The 18,660-nt window shown below is 45.5% G+C and overlaps 1 protein-coding gene across 1 annotated transcript; it reads left to right on the top strand.

Moving 5' to 3' along the window:
* The first annotated feature begins 5,269 nt into the window (after window positions 1–5,269).
* On the top strand, window positions 5,270–11,162 carry LOC144708511 (TORTIFOLIA1-like protein 4). Its single transcript, XM_078581882.1, has 5 exons — window positions 5,270–7,153; window positions 7,228–7,300; window positions 8,982–9,511; window positions 10,606–10,856; window positions 10,938–11,162. Coding segments are annotated over exons 1-5 (1,701 nt in total). The 5' UTR covers window positions 5,270–6,307; the 3' UTR covers window positions 10,939–11,162.
* Window positions 11,163–18,660: the final 7,498 nt, after the last annotated feature.

Consider the following 18,660-nt stretch of genomic DNA (forward strand, 5'->3'; position numbering starts at 1 on the left):
GTACGCGGACGGGACGATTATTTTGTCCCGGGACAAAAAAATCATCTCGTCCAAAGATACGGACCAATTTCGGGACGAAAATTCGTCCAGGTGACCACCAGACGGGACAGATTTTGTCCCATGGGACAAAAAAACCGTCCGTCCGGAGGTCTCAGACTTTGGACGAACGAATCTGGATGGAAAACCGCAGGATTCACATCCGACAGTTGAGATGTAGCCATGTGGCCTCACAATGACAATTTGCATCAAAGTCCCTTTTTTTCCGTGTGCAAACGGACACCGCTCAGAAATAATTGTACATACGGCCCTTTGCATTCTCTCTCATCCGTAATTCCCTAAAAATTTTAAAATATATATATTATTATATTAAAAATATAAAATGGGTTTTTTCGTCCGGGAGAAGGGACAGGACGAAAATTCATCCCGGGAGGACTGGACAGTACGGTTTTCTTACCGTTAGATGAAAATTCATCCTGTCCTTCATCCATGCACTGAATCCGGACGTCAGACGGGACGAAATTTGTTCCGTCCCATTCATTGTCCACGTCCGGGACGATCCAGAACTATAGCCATGGATGACGGACGATGGATTTAGATGAGGCGGATGAGGACCCGTCATCCGGATGGTGGTCCCGGGGGCGAGGGACTCAGCATGTGACCCTAGGCATATGGGCCTAGACACTGTTGTGGCCTACTGTTCCCAGTCTGGACATATGTGGAAGCCTTTTTTATCACTTTTGTTCTCTTCCACACAATTCAATGATCTAAACAAATCAACTCGCATGCCTCCATATGAGAGTGTAGAAGGACGTCCGTGAGAGAGAAACGGTTGATCACTACAGAGATTGTGATGGGTGAGAGAGAATAATATCGTTATGGGTACAGAGAGAGAGAGAGAGAGAGAGTTTTGGATGTAGGCTAGAGGTCTAGGAGAATAGGGGATAGTGAGAGAATTGGAATGAAGAAGTGTGGATATTCGTTGAGAGATATTTATAACAGCTTAGAGAGAGAGATGGGATGAGAGATAGATGAAAAAAGAGACATGGAGAGAAGTGCAGGGGTCGCGAATATGTTGGAAGGGCATTAAATCGGAGGAAAATATTTAGGCTTTGGGGATTGCAAAATCCTTTTATGTAAAATGTTTAACAAATCCCTAATATTTTATGATGCAGAGATATTTATGAATTCCCGAGGAGAAGAGAGAAATGGAAGAGAGATACTGAGCAAGAAGTTTTCAGAGAAAACAGTTGGAGAGCGAAGTTAGAGAGAGAGATGAGTTAGGGATAAACCGAGGATAGGGTGAGATATGAGTTAGGGCAGAGAGAGTCGAGAGAGAGGATAACAGTTGACTTGTTGATATGGTTTGCATGGTAGTGGTGTGGCAGAAGGGGAGCGGAGAAGAGAGGAAGCTTCTTGTTTTTTTGTCCCCGGAGTGACGTCCTAAATCGCTGTAGAAATGCTCTCAGAACATGACGAAAGAAAGAGATATACCCTCTGAATGATCGAGAGAGAGAGAGAGAACCGCAGGAGTCAGTGAAAGATAGACAGATGAAGAGAGAGACAGAGACAGAGACATCAGTGTAACGAGAGGAGAGAATGGAGAGGAAAACCGACTGAAACAAGCGAAAGAGGAAGAGAGAGAAGGGCTACCGATAGTGTTGGGTAGAGCTAGAGAGAGAAGAATCCTGAGATGAGGAGGTAGAGAGAGGTCAATGGGTATGCAGGGAGATGTAGGGAGAGGAGAACCCAGCGATATGAAGAGAAAGAGAGAGTTCTACAGGTATGAAGGGCGGTAGAGAGAGAATACTATTGAGAAAGAGGATGGAGAGAGAGAGAGAGAGGATAGCATGATGGAGAGGACCCGCTGTGACGATGGGATGGAGGTAGAGAGAGAGATGGAGAAGAGTTAGAGAGTGATGCGGGGAGTGAGAGAAGAGGGAGAGATAGGGGGAGAGAGAGAGAGAGAGAGAGAGAGAGAGAGAGAGAGAGAGAGAGAGAGAGAGAGAGTGGGGATGGAATCTTACTGGGGACAACTGAAATATGGACAATGTTTTAGATGAAGACTCGTTGAAGGAGACAAAGAAAGGGGACCCAGAAAAGAAAGGCGAGAACACTGTTTTGGTGAGAAAGACCCATTTGAATGGAGGGGAGAGGTAGAGGATACGGCTATGTGAGGGCAGAGATATAGAAGATAGAGACAGGCGCACTAAATGAAAGGCACAGAGAGGAAGCGAGAAGCCAACTTAAAGGAAGCTAATGCAAAGGAGGACTGATGGATGGATGAATGGATGGACTATGGGAGGAATGGATGGATGGATGGATGGATGGACGAACGTACTGACTGATGGATAGACAGACTGACAGATGGAGGTACGGATGGATGGACAAAAAGGAATCAATAGATGCAGTAATTGATAGATGGACTGAGGCACCGATAGATGGATGGATGGAGTGGATGGATGAATGGACGTATGACTGGATAGATGTAGTAATGGATAGATGGATGGAGGAATAGATGGATGAAGTAATGGATAGATGGACAGAGGAATAGATGGATGGATGAGTGGGTGGATGGATAGATAGAGGGACAGATGGAGGGACAGACAGAGGGATGGATGGATAGATAAATATAGATATGTAGATAGGGAACTCCAAAGTATACATTTTATCTAGCAACATGGAGGGATTGGATCTAAATTCATGAATATTTTGAGGAAATAGGTCCAGGAAAAAAAGATACATGGTGAAGCACGTGAAAGAGGTTCTCCAAGTGAAGAGTGGATGAACTGGCTACACTTTCAAGGGATGAATGAGGAGGCCCAAAGATTTTCTGAATTTGGAGTGGGACAGTCCATGATGGACACGGTTTGAAATGTATTAATAAATAGTCCATGACGGACGTGGCTCCCCCACTTGATTTTAAAATTTGGGTATAAAACAAGATAAACAGGTGGAACACACGGAGCATGGCCAACAAAATAGGGTGCATAAATTTATTCTCAATTTGACCAAGTGCATAACAAAGAGAAGAATATAAATGTTGAATCATGCCAAGGAGGTACCACAAGTGTGGACTAGATGAACTGGCGACACTTAGGAACGATGAAGTGTCAAACTGCAGAGCGAATGAATCAATTAAGGAGGTCTTAAGATTCTCTGACTTTGGAGTGGGGCAGTCCACTACAGACATGGGTTGACCTGGAAATAAGAAATAGTCCATTATGGTCGCGGATATCTCATTATATATTAACAAAAGGGGCATAAAACAAGCGAAGCAAATGGACCACACAATGGGGGACCAGTGAAATTAGATGCCTGAATCGATTCACACTTTGCCCAATTGCATAGGAGAGAAACACACAGACATATATATAAGGTTAATTATTCCAAGGAAGCTCCGCAAGTGTGGAACAGATGAACTGGATACACCTTGAGTGATGACGCGCCAAAGTGTATAAGGAATGACGTGAAGGGGCTTAAGATTCTTTGACTTTGAGTAGGGCCCTCCACGTTGGATATTGCTTTACATGGAAATAAGAAATGGTCCAAGTAAATAAGGCTCCACCGACTTGATTTATAAACAGGGCTATAAAACATGATTAACTAATGGACCACACAATGCATGGCTGATAAAACAATATGAAACCCAAAGCTGGTCTCAAGGAGATTGTGTGCTCAACATCAATATCAAACCAACCCATAAAGAATGGGTGAACTGAAATATCACTAGATGTAAGTATGTGCTTAGTACTAGACTGGCTAGTCCAAGTTCAAGGAAAATTGATTGGAAAGCCTAATCAATTAGATGTAGCATATGCCTAGAATTAGACTGGAAACCTAGATGAAGACTATGTGCATGGAAGTAGAGAGGGTTGGGTTCCAAAAATAAGGATGTATAGAGATACAAATAGATATACGATTAGGTGGCTATGTAGATACCTAGATTAAATAGCTAAATAAGTGGCTAACAAAAGTGGATACAATGAGCAGGGGACTCCATGTTTAGTGGGAACAATTGGAGATTGGTGACCCCATGAGATGTTTGTCCTCACTTGATTGGGTACTCCATCTGGCCATCAAAAAAGTTTGGAAGAAAAAGAAAGACCCCATTATGTATATATTACAGCTTGTCATTTTAGAAACTTCGGACCAAATGAATATCTTAAAGCAACCCAGACAAAGTTAAAGAAAAGATAGATAAAAATGCCCAATGAAGTGAGAGATGAAAAAAATGGGAAGAAAAAGAAAGACCCCAACGATGTACATATTGTTGCTTCTCATTTTAGAAACTCTAGGCCAAATGAATATCTTAAAGCAATCCAGAAAAAAAGTTCAAGAAAAATATTGATAAGACTGCCCAATGAAGTGAGAGATGAGAAAATTGGGAAGAAAAAGAAAGACCCCAAGATGTATATATATTACGGCTTCTCATTATGGAAACTCTGGGCCAAATGAATATCTTAAAGCAACCCAAAAAAAGTTCAAGAAAAAGATAGAAGTGAGAGATGAAAAGAATTGGGAAGGAAAAGGAAGACCCCATGGTGTATATATTACTGCCTCTCATTTTAGAAATTCCGAGCCAAATGAATATCTTAAAGCAACCCAGAGAAGAGTTCAAGAAAATGATAGACCAGATTACCCAATGAACTGAGAGAGGAAAACCCTGTAGAGATGATAGAGATTTAGAAGTGAGATTGGAGCAAAAGAGAGAAGGGAGATAGAGAATCTATTGGCTGCTTCAAACGCTGGTTAATTAAATGCAGGTTCACTCTAGGAGCCGGCATTGGTCAAGGTCAATGTAAATGATGGCGTGGCATTTAATATTGGCGGCATCTGGCCCGTGAAGCAGACGGCGAGAACAGAAAAAAGTTCTACCTTCGGATGGCCGCCATCATTTCTCTCTCATGAATGATCACAGATTATCCGTGGCGTCTGCAGCCATCTCCTCTATCAATACAGCATTTTCTAGAGAGAGAGATACCACCATGTAGAGAGAGAGGTACAAAAGGACGGGTCGACATAACTGGGATAATAGAAAATCTATGATTTTCTATCCGTGGCGTCTGCAGCCATCTCCTCTTCCAATACAGCACTTTCTAGAGAGAGAGATGCCAACATGTAGAGATGAGGTACAAAGGGACAGGTCGACATAACTGGGATAATATAAAATCCATGATTTTCTTTCTGGGACTTTGGGAAAATTTTAATTTCCGCAGAAAAGAGAGGGACCAGTGTGCAGAAGGAGATCCATGCACAGAGTATCCTCATCGTCCTCTTCATCGTCTTCTTGCGCCGCTCCTCGCGTGGTTTGTTTCATCCTTTCTCCTCGTCTAGCCCCCCTCCAGTAGCCTCGACCACCCCCTACGCCTCTCTCTCTCTATCTCTCTCTTGTCTGGATTCTCTCTCTCTCTGTCTCTCTCTCCGTCTATTATCTCAACTCGCTCTCAAATCTCTCTCTATTATCTCCACTCGCTCTCTCCCTATCTCTCTATCTTTCTATTGTCTCAACTCTCTCTCTCTATCTCTCTACTGTCTCAATACTCTTTCTCTCGATCTCTCTTGTCTCAACTATCTCTCTCTATCTCTCTCTTGCCTAGTTTTCTCAACTCTCTCTCTCGCAATCGTCTCAACTCTCTCTCTATCTCTCTCTCAATCGTCTCAACTCTCTCTCTATCTCTCTCTCAATCGTCTTAACTCTCTCTCTATCTCTCTCTCAATCGTCTCAACTCTCTCTATCTCAACTCTCGCTCTCGACTCTCTCGCCCTCTAAACGCTCTCTTCTCTCTCTCACCCTCTTAACGCTCTCTCCCTCTTCTCTCTTTCAACTCTCCCATCGTCTTAACTCTCTCTATCTCTCTCTCTCTCTCACTCTCTCGCCCTCTAAACGCTCTCTCTTCTCTCTCTCACCCTCTTAACGCTCTCTCCCTCTTCTCTCTTTCAACTCTCCCATCGTCTTAACTCTCTCTATCTCTCTCTCTCTCAATCGTCTCAACTCTCTCTCTCACTCTCTCGCCCTCTAAACGCTCTCTCTCTCTTCTCTCTTTCAACCCTCCCATCATCTTAACTCTCCCTCTCGCTCTCCCCAGCTTTCTCTCCTCTTAACGCGCTCCCTCTCCCTCTCTCTCTCTGTCTCGACTCTCTCAAAGCTCTCACCCTCTCCGTCTCTCTCTCTTCTCTCATCCTCTCAACACACACGGACACTCTCTATGGCGATGTCGCTATCCATCTCTCTAGAAAGGGAGGGATAGGGAGAGAGATCGAACCCACAAAACAGAGAACATCCCAAGACCTGCTCTCACCTCTTTCAATGGGCATTCCAAAGCAGCGCTTGTCGTCCTCTCCGCCGGCCACGCCCAAAGACGTGAAGCAAAGAACCCACTTCTTCATGAACAAGCTCTGCGACAGAGACACGGAAGCCATGGCAGCAGCCGAGCTCGAAGCTATGGCGATAAGCCTCCCCCAAGACGCGCTCTCCGCCTTCGTCTCCGCCATAACGGACACGCGGTCGTCCGACAAAGCCCCGCTCCGTCGCCACTGTCTCAAGCTCGTCTCTCTCCTCTCTCGCGCCCACCCGACGGAGTCGCTCGCCCCGTTGCTCCCCCGTTTGGTGGGCTCCGTCCTACGGCGGCTGCGCGACCAGGACTCCGCCGTGCGGGCCGCCTGCGTGGCGGCGGCGCGCGACGTGGCGGCCGCAGCGGCCGCCACGGAGGCGTTCTCGAGCGTGGTTCTGAAGCCGTTGACCGAGGCGCTGTGGCTGGAGCAAGAGCAGACCGCGCAGACCGGGGCGGCGCTCTGCCTGGTCGCCGCCGTGGAGGCGGCGGTCAACGTTGACTCGGGGGAGGACGGGCTGGCGGCGAATCTCAGCCGTCTGATCCCGCGGCTGGTGAGGCTGGCGAGGAGCGAAGGGTACAAGGCCAAGCCTGCGGTGATATCGCTGATGGGGGGGATCGTGGCGGTCAATGGGACGTCCACGTCGGCGACTTTGGGAATCCTCGTGCCTTGTCTGGCCGACGCGCTGCAGAGCGAGGACTGGGCGGCGAGGAAGGCGGCGGCGGAGGCGTTGACCGCGGTCGCTGCCGCCGCCGCCCGCCGCCTCCTCGTTGACTTCAAGTCAACATATTTCGCCTTCTTCCAGTCTCGGAAATTCGACAAGGTGGTTGACTTTTTAAAGTTTTTTTTTTTTGCTTTGATTTTTTTGACTTTTTTATGCTGTTCTACTGCATGCAGGTGAAGATCGTCAGAGAAGCCATGACTGTGATGCTGGAGGAGTGGAAGGACGTCCCCGGCGACGACGAGCTCGGTGAGCGGTTCTTTGTGGGTTTTTTTTCTTGTGGGTGTGATGATCATGATGATGATCGCGAGCTGTAGATTGTGTTGGGTGTGATGATCATGAGCTGTAGATTGTAGAGTTTAGGCTTGTTTGCAGCGCAATTGTTATCAGCTATAGCTTTTGGCACAGTGGTTTAAGAATCTGACATGGTGTTCCGGGGAATGTTAGAATTCAACACCCTGGCGAGAAAGAGTGGTGCGCTTAGAGTCACGCTCTTGTTATCAGCTATGACTTTTAGCACAGTGTTGGGGATTTTAAAAATTTGACATGGTGATCCCCGGAAAGTTGGAATTCAACACCCTTGCCAGAAAAGGTGAAGGCCTGAAAGTTTGTGCCCTTGTTATCAGCTATAGCTTTTAGCACAGTGTTCGGGATTTAAACATTTGACATGGTGATCCCCGGAAAGTTGGAATTCAACACCCTTGCCAGAAAAGGTGAAGGCCTGAAAGTTTGTGCCCTTGTTATCAGCTATAGCTTTAAGCACAGTGTTCGGGATTTAAAAATTTGACATGGTGATCCCCGGAATGTTGGAATTCAACACCCTTGCCAGAAAAGGTGAAGGCCTGAAAGTTGCGCCCTTGTTATCAGCTATGGCTTTTAGCACAGTGTTCGGGAACTAAAAATTTGACATGGTGATCCTCGGAATGTTGGAATATCAAAACGCTGCCCAGGAAGAGTGAAGGAATGAGAGTTGTGCCCTTGTTATCAGCTATAGCTTTTAGCATAGAGGTCGGAATTTAGAAAAACCTGACATGGTGTTTAGGGGATGTGGGAATTCAACACCCTGGCCAGAAAGAATGAAAACCTTAGAGTTTCGTTCTTGTTATCAGCTAGAGATTTTGTCGCAGAGGTTTGGGATTAAGAATCTAACATGATATTAGAGGTGAACTGAGTGTGTAGTCTGCAGTGGGTTTTTGAGTGGGATGTTGGAATTTCAAAACGCTGCCCAGGAAGAGTGAAGAAATGAGAGTTGTGCCCTTGTTATCAGCTATAGCCTTTAACAGGGGGCTTATAATGTTACATGGTATCAGAGACGAACAGTGTGTAGAGAGAAGGAAGGTCTGATACCCTGCGTAGAGAGAGGGAAGGTCTGTGAGTTGCAACCCTGTTATCAGCTATCGCTTTTAGCACGCTGTTAAAAATCTTAACATGGAATCAGAGTCAAATTGGTTGTGGAGGCTGCAGCATGATTTGAGGGGGATGTTGGAATTCAGCAACCTGCCCAAGAAAGAGTGATAGCATTGGAATTGTGACCTTGCTGTGAGATATAGCTCCACAACCTTGCCACCATCCGAACTGCGTGTGTTGGCTGAGACAATTGTCAGGGGAAATGTTTGAAGTCAGCAGGCTGTCCAGAAAGAGTGAAGGTCTGAGAATTGATGCTCTTCCATTTGCGATAGTTTTTAGCAAACAGGTAGGAGCTTAAAATCTAACATGGTTGGGAAGTTCACCGATTCGTCGGGTGTTCATCCGTTGTTATAGTTAAAAAAAATCTAACATGGTATCAGAGAAGAATGCAGTTTGTTGGCCGAAGCAGGTGTTAGGAGGGGGGATGTTGGATGTGAGCACCCTACCTAGAAAGAGTTAAGGGTCTGGAAGTAGTGCTCTTGCTATCAGCTATAACTTCTAACTGCCTCTTTCTCTTCTTTAGGGAACGAGGGTGATGGGCGGCGGTTGTCAGCCAGCCGTAGTTCTTCATTCGCTGGGAGAAAAGAGAGATCGCCGTCGACAGAATTGCCGTTCATCCGGAGGAAGGCTTCCCAGTCCAATGAGAAGAGGACCAGCTCTCAGTCTCTCTACAGATCGCCTCCAGACTGGAAGGTTGAGATCTCCATGCCGAGGTCTCCAGTTTTGGCAGCAATGGAGAAGGATGAACCTCAGAGCAGGCGTGTTGCCATAGATTGTGGAGGCCAAGTGGAAGAAGACAAGGGAAGCTCTACTGGTGACAAGTTGAGTGGAAGGAAGATCCTGTTTGAGAAGAATTCTGAGCAGCGGGTCAGCAAAGTGGGGATGAAGAAACCGGCTTCCAGGGTGGTTCCTGGCCTTGAGGAGATGAACCAGGAGCAGACCCATCAAGGAGAAGAGACAGGTGGTGAAGTGAGAGATGGCGATCTGTGTCTCATCCGCAAGCAGCTCCTACAGATTGAGAACCAGCAGATGAACCTTTTAGATCTTATTCAGGTGAAAGTTCTCACCTATTCATCTTCCTGCAGAGTACCTTCCATTTTCTGGGTTATACGCTATCAAAGATTAAGTATTGATAGTTATCTATCATTTCTCTCTCTCTCTCTCACTCCATCCTTCTTTCATATATTCTCTTCTCTTTCCATCTCTCTCTATCTGCTCTTCTCTCCTCTCCTTTTTTCTTCTCTTCTCTCCTCTTTTCCTCTCTCTTCTCCTCTTTACTCTATCCTTCTCTCTCTCTCTCACTCCATGCTTCTCTCTTTCCCTCTCATCTCTTTTCATCTCTTTCCATCTCTCTCTCTCTCTCTCTTCTTGTCTCCTCTTAACTTCTCTTCTCTTTCCCTCTCACTGTCTCCTCCTCTTCCCCTCTCTCTCTCTCTCCATCTTTTGATCTGTCTTGGTCTCTCTTCCTCACTCCATCCCTATCTCTCTTTCTCCTCTTGTCTTCTCTTCCCTTTCCTCTCTCTCCTCTCTCTCTCTGTCTCCTCCCCTCTTCTCTTCAATATGTCTCTCTCCCTCATCCGCTCCTTCTCTCTCTCCACTAATCTTGTCTCGTCTTTTCCTCCCTCTCTCCGTCTCCTCTTCCCTTCTCTTCTTTCTACCTTTTTCTCTCCGTTCCTTATTCCATCCTTCTCTCTCTCCTATTTTCCAGCCCTCTCTGTCTCATCTTCTCTTCCTTCTCTTTCTCTCTTTCTCCCTCTCTTCTTTGTCTCTGTCCCTCACCCCATCTTTCTCTCTCTCCTCCTCTACTTCCCTCTCTCTCTGTCTCTGTCTCTGTCAGTCTCTGCTTTCTTCTCTTCTCTTTCCCTTTCTCCCACTCTCTCTGTCTCAGTATTGGTCCTTCTCACTCTCCCACACTCTACACTTCTCTCTTTCTCTCCCTCCATCTCTTCCTCTCTCATTTGATCTCTCTCTCCAGACTCCCTTTCTCTCTCCCTGTCTTTCCCTCCCTATGTCTCTCTGCCCAGTCTCTCACACTCACACTCTCCTTCTCCCTCATTCCCTTCCTCCATCTCTATTTATCTACCTATCCAATCTATCTATTTATGCTCTGTGTTTTTCTCAAAATATATAACATTTTCCTATTCCAGAGGTTCATAGGAAGCTCGCAGAACGGAATCCGGTCCTTGGAGACAAGGGTGCAAGGTTTGGAAATGGCCCTGGAAGAGATTTCACATGACTTGGTGCCATCAGATGGGAGAGCCAACCATTGCTGCAGGATCCCTATGGCTGACTTTCTAAGCTCAAGGTTTTGGAGAAGGACAGAGAGCAGGTACTCACAGATCCATGAGCCGTCAAAGTCGGCTTCGGGGCAACCGGGAAGCCGGGATGATAATAGCTAGTGAGTTAGAGACTTTATCCTTGATTTCTGGATGTTTAAAGTTGAATGCTAGTGAAGTTATTGTTTCTTGGTGCTGCCCAGATCTTCATGGGTGGATGGAGATGGAGGATTATTGCTGTGATTTTTATACAGGGTAAATATCAAGCAGGGCAGTCCTCAAACAACAAGAGCAAGAACTGATACAGAAAGGTGGCAGGTGATGAATAAGGGTGAAGGTTTTTGATCCATGCTGAAAGAAGCTGGTGGAAGAACATGTACATCTTCTTATTTTTGGATGAAGTAAATAAAAGTGAGCATGTTTCTTTATCGGTTGATTTTTTTCAGGCATAGTTTCTGAAACCATGATTATTATCTTTTGTAAGATAAGATGATCTGGTTGTCATATGATCGTAAGAAATTAGGCACATTTCTGTGTAGAAACAGTAAACAGGTGGGTTGATTTGTGATATTGTTCCCTTGCCATGGCTCCCCATGGGTCATGTGGGATCATTTCATCCCTTCATGTCATCATATGTACATATTACCACTGTATATATATCACTATTAAAATCTTCACTGAAAACTTCCTGGGCTGAATGAATATTTTTCCTCTCATCATGTATTTTTTCCTGGGATGAATGTACAAGTCCAGTCTCGCCTCCCAGTAATGGGGCTGGCACTATAGACCCCCTTAAGCTCAGTAACTCTATCTGTCCAAGGGGCCAGCTCAGTGGTCTAGTCAACAGGGGGGGGGTGCGCGTTTATATTAGCCCAACTAACCCTTGATTCTACAAAGTCTGCTTTCCAAAAGGGCAGGACAGAGTTTGAGGTGACTTTGGGTTGCGTGGACTTTGGGCCTAGTGACAGACTGACCTTGACCAGGGTTGAGGTGAATCTAAATCATTTCTGGCCTGATGGGTTTGTGCATACTCCAGTTCCACAATAGCAAATTCATGTCCACCTTTCTAGTGAACTATCAAAAAACAACTATTCATTGTAATCCATTACAAAGATCTCTGCTGTCCCTGATATGCTTGACAAGGACTGGTATCTGTGGAGCCATGGTAGTGTGCCTCCTGAGATACATTACTCTTGGACATCAAGTCATAACAGTACTCCTATCTTATTAATAGAGCTCACTGAATGCCCTTGAAGGTGATTTGCCCATTGCTATTACATGAACAACATCTATTTGTTTTACTTTGTTCTATTTCATGAGTATTCCATACAAAATTTGATCACTTGTGATCTCTAAACAAGAACCCAATGCACATAGTGGCCTTTTATTTTAGTTCATCAGCTCCCACTGCGTACCTTGCAGAAAATCATCTTAAAATTCATACTCAATTCATCATTTGTCTCTAAACAATTGGAGACGTGTGATACAATATCTATTCACAAAAGGTTTTTCAACAATGATCTTGTAAATGAAGTATACACCATTACCAAGCCAAAATCTTAATGCATGGAACAGATAAAATCTACATATTGAGATCAGCTGCCTTATTAGATTATTTTTTACCTTTGATAGACTATGGGAACTATTGCCTCATACTTATTGATTAAGGAAACTATGCCTTTTGCCTCATGCATATTAGATTATCTTAGAATTCTGTCCATAATTTTTGTGAAAAAGCTTTTCAATGAGTATTGCCTTTTAGTGCAGTGAATTTGGCTGACTTGATGGTGCCTCAGTACTGAATACTCGCTGTACTATCCTGCTCACTTCGAGGTAATTCTACCGAATCTCATGTGTAGTTAGTCTCAAATGATAAAAGTCCGTTATCATTTGCAATTATTTCTCCTTTTGTAAGGTAAATAACTACTATTTAAAATAACTCTGGTTCGGTATCTCCTTTAAACAAAACAAATGCGACGTAATCATTTATGAGAATAGAAAGAACCATTGCATACTTGCCATGTCTAATAGCAATGCGATTAAATGTATCTTATGATTCCTCAAATTGATATCAAAATTCTATCCATCTCCATTCATGTTTTGTTTGAAATTGTAATATCAAAAGTCCAGGTCATTTTAATCTTTGATAAGGATGTCAACAAATGAGATATGTAAAATACACTGTCCCTTCCGAAAATTTTGTTCTTAATTTCGGAATCCCAAAGCCACAACCCTTCATAATATCTATATAATTGGAAGATGCATTTCCTAAAGCTTAGATGAGGCTTTGTTATCTCATATCTATGGGTAAGAATATAACTTGATCATCCAAATATAAGTTTGAATAACTTGATTCCCAGCTACCTTCCTGAAAACATTATCTTTATAATAAATAAATATTCAGTCTGTTGACCTAATATGGTATATATCTTCTCTCGAACTTTTCATCAGAAAAAACTCTAATACTTTATTTTTTAAATACATATTCCTTTTTAAAAGCTTTGTCTTTAACTCTTTTAAAATAAATTATTTTGTTTTAATATAAAATATTGTTCTCATTCTAGTTATCCCTTTTTGCACACCAGGTCACGAACTTTGAGAACAGCTTCCACTTACTCTTCATGAAGAACCTCTTTGTATTCTTATAAAAATTAATCAACACAGCTCGTAAATACTAATTTTTTAATCAATAATAGCACATTAATTTGATAACATGTTTAAGTGATTACTATTCAAAGCAGTGCTAATCTCCTCCTATTTACCATCTTGAAGGTCACATGCCATATTTCTTATTGGCTCAATGTTACTAAAAAATTAATTACAGTATTTCACTTTGTTTAGAAATCTAAAATTTTGTTGTTTCTACATACATGACTCACTTTTTTTTACATCTCAAATGCATGGAACAAACTCAAGGGCCATAGTAATGTATCTCATATGTGACAAGACATTCATGACATCCATGATGTTTGTGTCGCCCACATTTGGACCTCTATCACTTTATAATCATAGTCTGTTTCATTCCAAATCTTCGTCATGTATAAGGGATGAGGGACCCCCGTCTTTATTTCATACATCATTAAATATATGTTTCTGAGAAGTTATCTTTGACCTCCCTTTCTACAAAATGAGGTTAAGGATAAGGTAGACTTGGTGATTTTAAAATGTTAGTATAATTATTAATCATGTACTGGGGATGATTCAATTCAGAATCTCATATCACGAGATAAGGTGTATGAAAGGCCCCTATGACAAAGCACTTGGTAATAGGACACTTAACGTGAGCATCAAGAAAATAATAATCGGTTCTGCTCCGATATCATTGACTTATAAAATATTCGATGGGTGGCTAGATTACCAACACTTCCAAGTCAGTCCCTAAAATTTTTATTATGTGGTCTCAAACCCTTCTAAAGAATTCTAAAAAAGTGTGTGTAGTATTTCAGTTCAAGTATGCACAAATAATGATGACAGTTTGATCCACACAAAATTCCAGTGGATTCAAAAATTCAGTAAGTCTTGGTCATGGTGAAAATTTTATCTCTAACTGCTCATGTTAAACTCACAATTGTTCAATTCACACATCATGACATTGCTCATCGCACTTTGGCTTCTTTGTGTTGCTTCTAAAGTCATACATCACAAATATTTCATTACTTCGGTCTGATTGATATTATGTGGCCATCAAGCCAAATCAAACCACCATGTTTTATTTAATGAAATATTTGTGATGTTTATAATTGAATAAAATATTACAATCATCATTATTCCAGTATAATGTTTATAATGAAGCCCATGAATACACACAATGAACTAGTGAATTATGATGGGCGATCCGTTTTTAAAAAGTATGGTTGGATGAATCCCCAAGCAAACACGTGAAAGACGCCCGAACTTCTCTCTCCTCCGAAATTGGCAATTTGCTCATAACTTTTGCGTCAGATTCGGATCGAGCTGATTTTGGTCTCGTTGGATTCGGAAGGGTGAAATCTATTGGAATCGACACAAAAATCGCCTGAAACGGATCAGTATAGCTCGTTCTAGAGAGATTTTAAGTTCGAAGGTATGTTTTTATTTTTGAATTTTATTTTTTGAAATTGGAACGATATACTACACGAAATTGGGTGAAATCTGCGCTTGAATTGTTCGTCTCGAGATGAAGAATAGCAAGGTACATTTTATTTTACATTTATTTTGTTTTTCTCATGTAAAATCTTCGTTTTATTGAGCGTTCGCCGAAAAAACAACAAAAACGAAGGCACGCGGCCCGCAATCCCATGCGGGCCGCTGAGTCAGCGGAGGATCCTCGCTGGACGCCTGACGTGTCAAACATGTCAGGCAACCAGAGGGAACAGCCAAGCCACCCATCTTACGTGCTTAACACATCAGATGTTGGCGGGCTAGATATTATCAGATGTGGACCCATCCAGGCCGTCGGTGGTGACAGCCTGGATGGATCTCACGATCACAAAAAAACGAAAAACAAAAAAAAACAAATTTTAAAAAAACCCAAAAAAGTTCCATTTTTGCGCCCGCATCCACCATTATTACGACGGATGAAACTTGTCCGCTCATCCGGACCGTCGGTGACGACAGGTGTCACACCGAGGACGGTCCAGATGGTGGACCCATGATGGACACCACAAACGGTCAAAAAATTGGACTGTTGGCGGTAAAATTACCGCCAGCACCCACCTTCTTTGACCGTTCCACTGTGTCAGAGTTAGAGGCCGCATTAAAAGCCCATTCCACGCCACCCTCGCCTGATTTTTTTGACCGTTCTCACATCTCCCTGCCGTCCGATCCATCGAAAGGCCACCCGAGCGACGGCTGCGATGCAGCCGCGTCATCGGGTACACACTGCTCCCCCAATGACTTCGCCACAGCACCTGAATCAATCCCAGTCGACTCTGTCGGTTGGGCTGACTCAGCACGCGACGGCCTAGCCAGTAAAGGCCGAGTCGACCGGGTCGCAAACGACCGAGTCGAACCGGTCGACTCAACGACTCATCAAAGAGTCGACCCGATTGTGAGTGATCCGGTCGACCCGGTCGCACTGGCCAAGCTGGACCGAGTCGACCCGGTCGACTCGGTCAAGCCTGACCGAGTTGACTCAGTCAACATTGACCGAAGCGAACTGGTTGACTCGGTCAATGCGTACCGAGTCAACCGGTCCACCGCTGACCATGTGGTCAACGCAGACCAAATGGTCAACATTGACCAAACGATCAACGTTGACCACACGGTCAGCTTTGACAAAATGGACAACGTCGCCCAAATGTTCAACGTTGACCAAACTGCCAATGTTGACCGAACGGCCAACGTTGACCAAACAGTCAACGGTGCAAAAATGATCACCATTGACCACGACGCTACGATTGACCAGTTGGTTAGCGTTGACCAACCGGCTAACTCGAGGCGGGACGATTGTGTTGATACTACAGACGATGTTGACCAACATGGTGATTTGGTCAACCATAGTACCGCATCCTCCACACCTTCACATCATCCGGATACGAGAGACCATGTCCCCCCTACCTCGGTGAATGAGGCCCCCCCCAAGGCCATTACTAACGTCATAGAATCACTCCCGACTATGACTTGGGCAGCGAGGGTGGCGGGCGTCACACGTACACCACCCACTACCTCACTCCCAAAGCCTACTCTTCCCCCTCTTTATGATAACTCGATCCCCCCTTGGGGTTATATTGACACAAAGGGTGTTCGCTTGGTTACCTTCTCCAAGGAGGAGGTAACACGTATGGCAGCGTCATTTGCCTACACGCTGATAGGGCGGTTCGCGATGAAGCGGCCGCTCATCGATGACATCACGAGAGTATATGCAGCACCCGGCAACTTCCTTGGATCGGTGGTCATTGGAGCATGGAATCACCGGAGTGTACTCATTCGCTTCGAGCTGGAGGATGACTTTCGATGGGCCTGGAGCCGTACGACATGGACGATGAAGGACTCCACGATGCATACCTTTCGATGGGTGGTCGAGCAGTCAGGGAACTCACGTGATGTTTCTCCCCATTCCGTCCCGGTGTGGATAGGCTTTCCTGGCCTGCGACCACATTTGTTTACACCCGCGGCATTAGAATCTATAGCTAGTACAGTCGGCACTTTCATACGTGCGGACAAAGATGTCCAACTTTTTAGCCGTCCTGGCTATGCACGAGTATGTGTAGAGATAGACCTACTCGCCCCTCTCCACCGCATGATACTCATCCGGAATGGAGATGAGCTGATCCGTCAGACTGTGGTGTACGAAAACCTCCCGAGGTTTTGCACATACTGCACTGTCCTAGGACATACCCTCCATACATGTCATCAAAAGGCGACGCAGACTACCCCCACGGAGGAGGAATATCTCCCGCCCTTGGCTTACGATGATTACATTGCAGCCACTATCTCCGACACCCAAGGGCAACGCGCGAAACCGCCCCTCGGTTCCCTACCTGTGGTTACATCGGTGCGGCCCACGATTGCACCACCTCCGCCCCCACGACCCAGCGGGCCTACCAAGCCCCTAGTGGCTAAGCCTCCCCCCCTACTTCCCAGTGGGTGAGGAAGGGTGCTGAGAAGCGCCCCAAATCCCCACCATGCACTAGAGTTCCCTCCTCCCGCAAGGGTAAAGAGGTCAGCGAGGACATGCGTACCTCGAACTCTTTCACCCTACTGATGGTCCCCGATGCCCCCCAGGCTAGCATCACCTCTTCCCCCACCCGATCTACCGCCCCTCCTCGATCACCTGCCCCGCCCCCCACGCCTTCTTCTGCCACACCTATCGCCTCGCTATCCTCCCCGTCACCACTTCCTTCCTACACTCCCACACACAACCCCTCTTCTTCTTCCCACCTTGCTCCCGCATCAATCCCCACCCCCCTACATCATCCCCCCCACCCATCCCCACCACCCCTCCCGCACCCGCTCTCGCCCCCTCCCCTCCCGCACCCGCCCCCGCCATCCCCACCACCGCCCCTGCACCCGCTCTCGCCCCCTCCCTCACCCCTCCACACCCTTCACGTCCTTCCCCCACCCCCACACCCGCCCCCCACCCATTGCATATTCCTTCTGAGCAAGTGGAACGCTTGACAAACTGTCAAGCCCCTTTCACTAGCTCGGAGGACAGTGCTAGCAGTACTAGCGGTCGGGATTCCACCGGCGTGGAGGATGATATCTCCCTCTCCGAGGACTCGGATGTGGATACCCCTCCTGGCTCGAGACATGCATCACGTACACCTTCACGCCGCACGTACTACACCCGATCTCGGGTGCGTCACGCGAGCCGATAGACTTATGATTCCAAGTCTTGTTTGGAACTGTAGAGGGATAGGTAACCCTCTCACCCAAACCCATCTACTTACCCTTATTACTAGGCATAGATTAGGCATCGTGGGGCTACTCGAGCCGATGCTTACATCGGATCAGTCCCCAACCATCGCGAGGAAACTTGGGATGGATCATGCTTACTGCCATCCATCAAATAAACTCTGGCTTCTTTGGAAGCGAGATTATTCGATCGCACTCTTGGCCGAAGGAACACAATACGTCACCTTTGACGTGCTGTGCTCCCCAAAGCCTTATCTACTTACCATTGTGTATGCTCCGCATAGACAAACTGAGCAGGAGGCCCTTTGGGAAGAACTTGCCCACCATATTCACTCTCACTCGTAGCTAGTTGAACTCCCTTGGTTTATAGCCGGAGATTTCAACTGCATACGGGACATTAGCGAGCACAAAGGGGGCCGCCCACCTCGGCTACGCTCTATGCAAGCCTTCAATGATTTTATTCACATCACTTCGTTAGTGGAACCACCTACCACCGGGGAGAAGTGGACTTGGTGCAATGAACGCCAAGCGGATGCGCGTATATACGAACGGCTTGACCGCTGTTTCACGAATAGCTCCGCATTGATGCAG

Source organism: Wolffia australiana, chromosome 10 (genome assembly GCF_029677425.1).
Source record: "Wolffia australiana isolate 7733 chromosome 10, ASM2967742v1".
In the NCBI taxonomy this organism is placed as follows: Eukaryota; Viridiplantae; Streptophyta; class Magnoliopsida; order Alismatales; family Araceae; genus Wolffia; species Wolffia australiana.

Bases quoted from the DNA above. Each gene is read 5' to 3' on its own strand.
- LOC144708511 (XM_078581882.1), top strand. From the start codon at position 6,308: ATGGGCATTCCAAAGCAGCGCTTGTCGTCCTCTCCGCCGGCCACGCCC. The intron at 7,154-7,227 runs GTGGTTGACTTT...TACTGCATGCAG, and splicing joins AGTCTCGGAAATTCGACAAG to GTGAAGATCGTCAGAGAAGC. The intron at 7,301-8,981 runs GTGAGCGGTTCT...TCTCTTCTTTAG, and splicing joins CCCCGGCGACGACGAGCTCG to GGAACGAGGGTGATGGGCGG.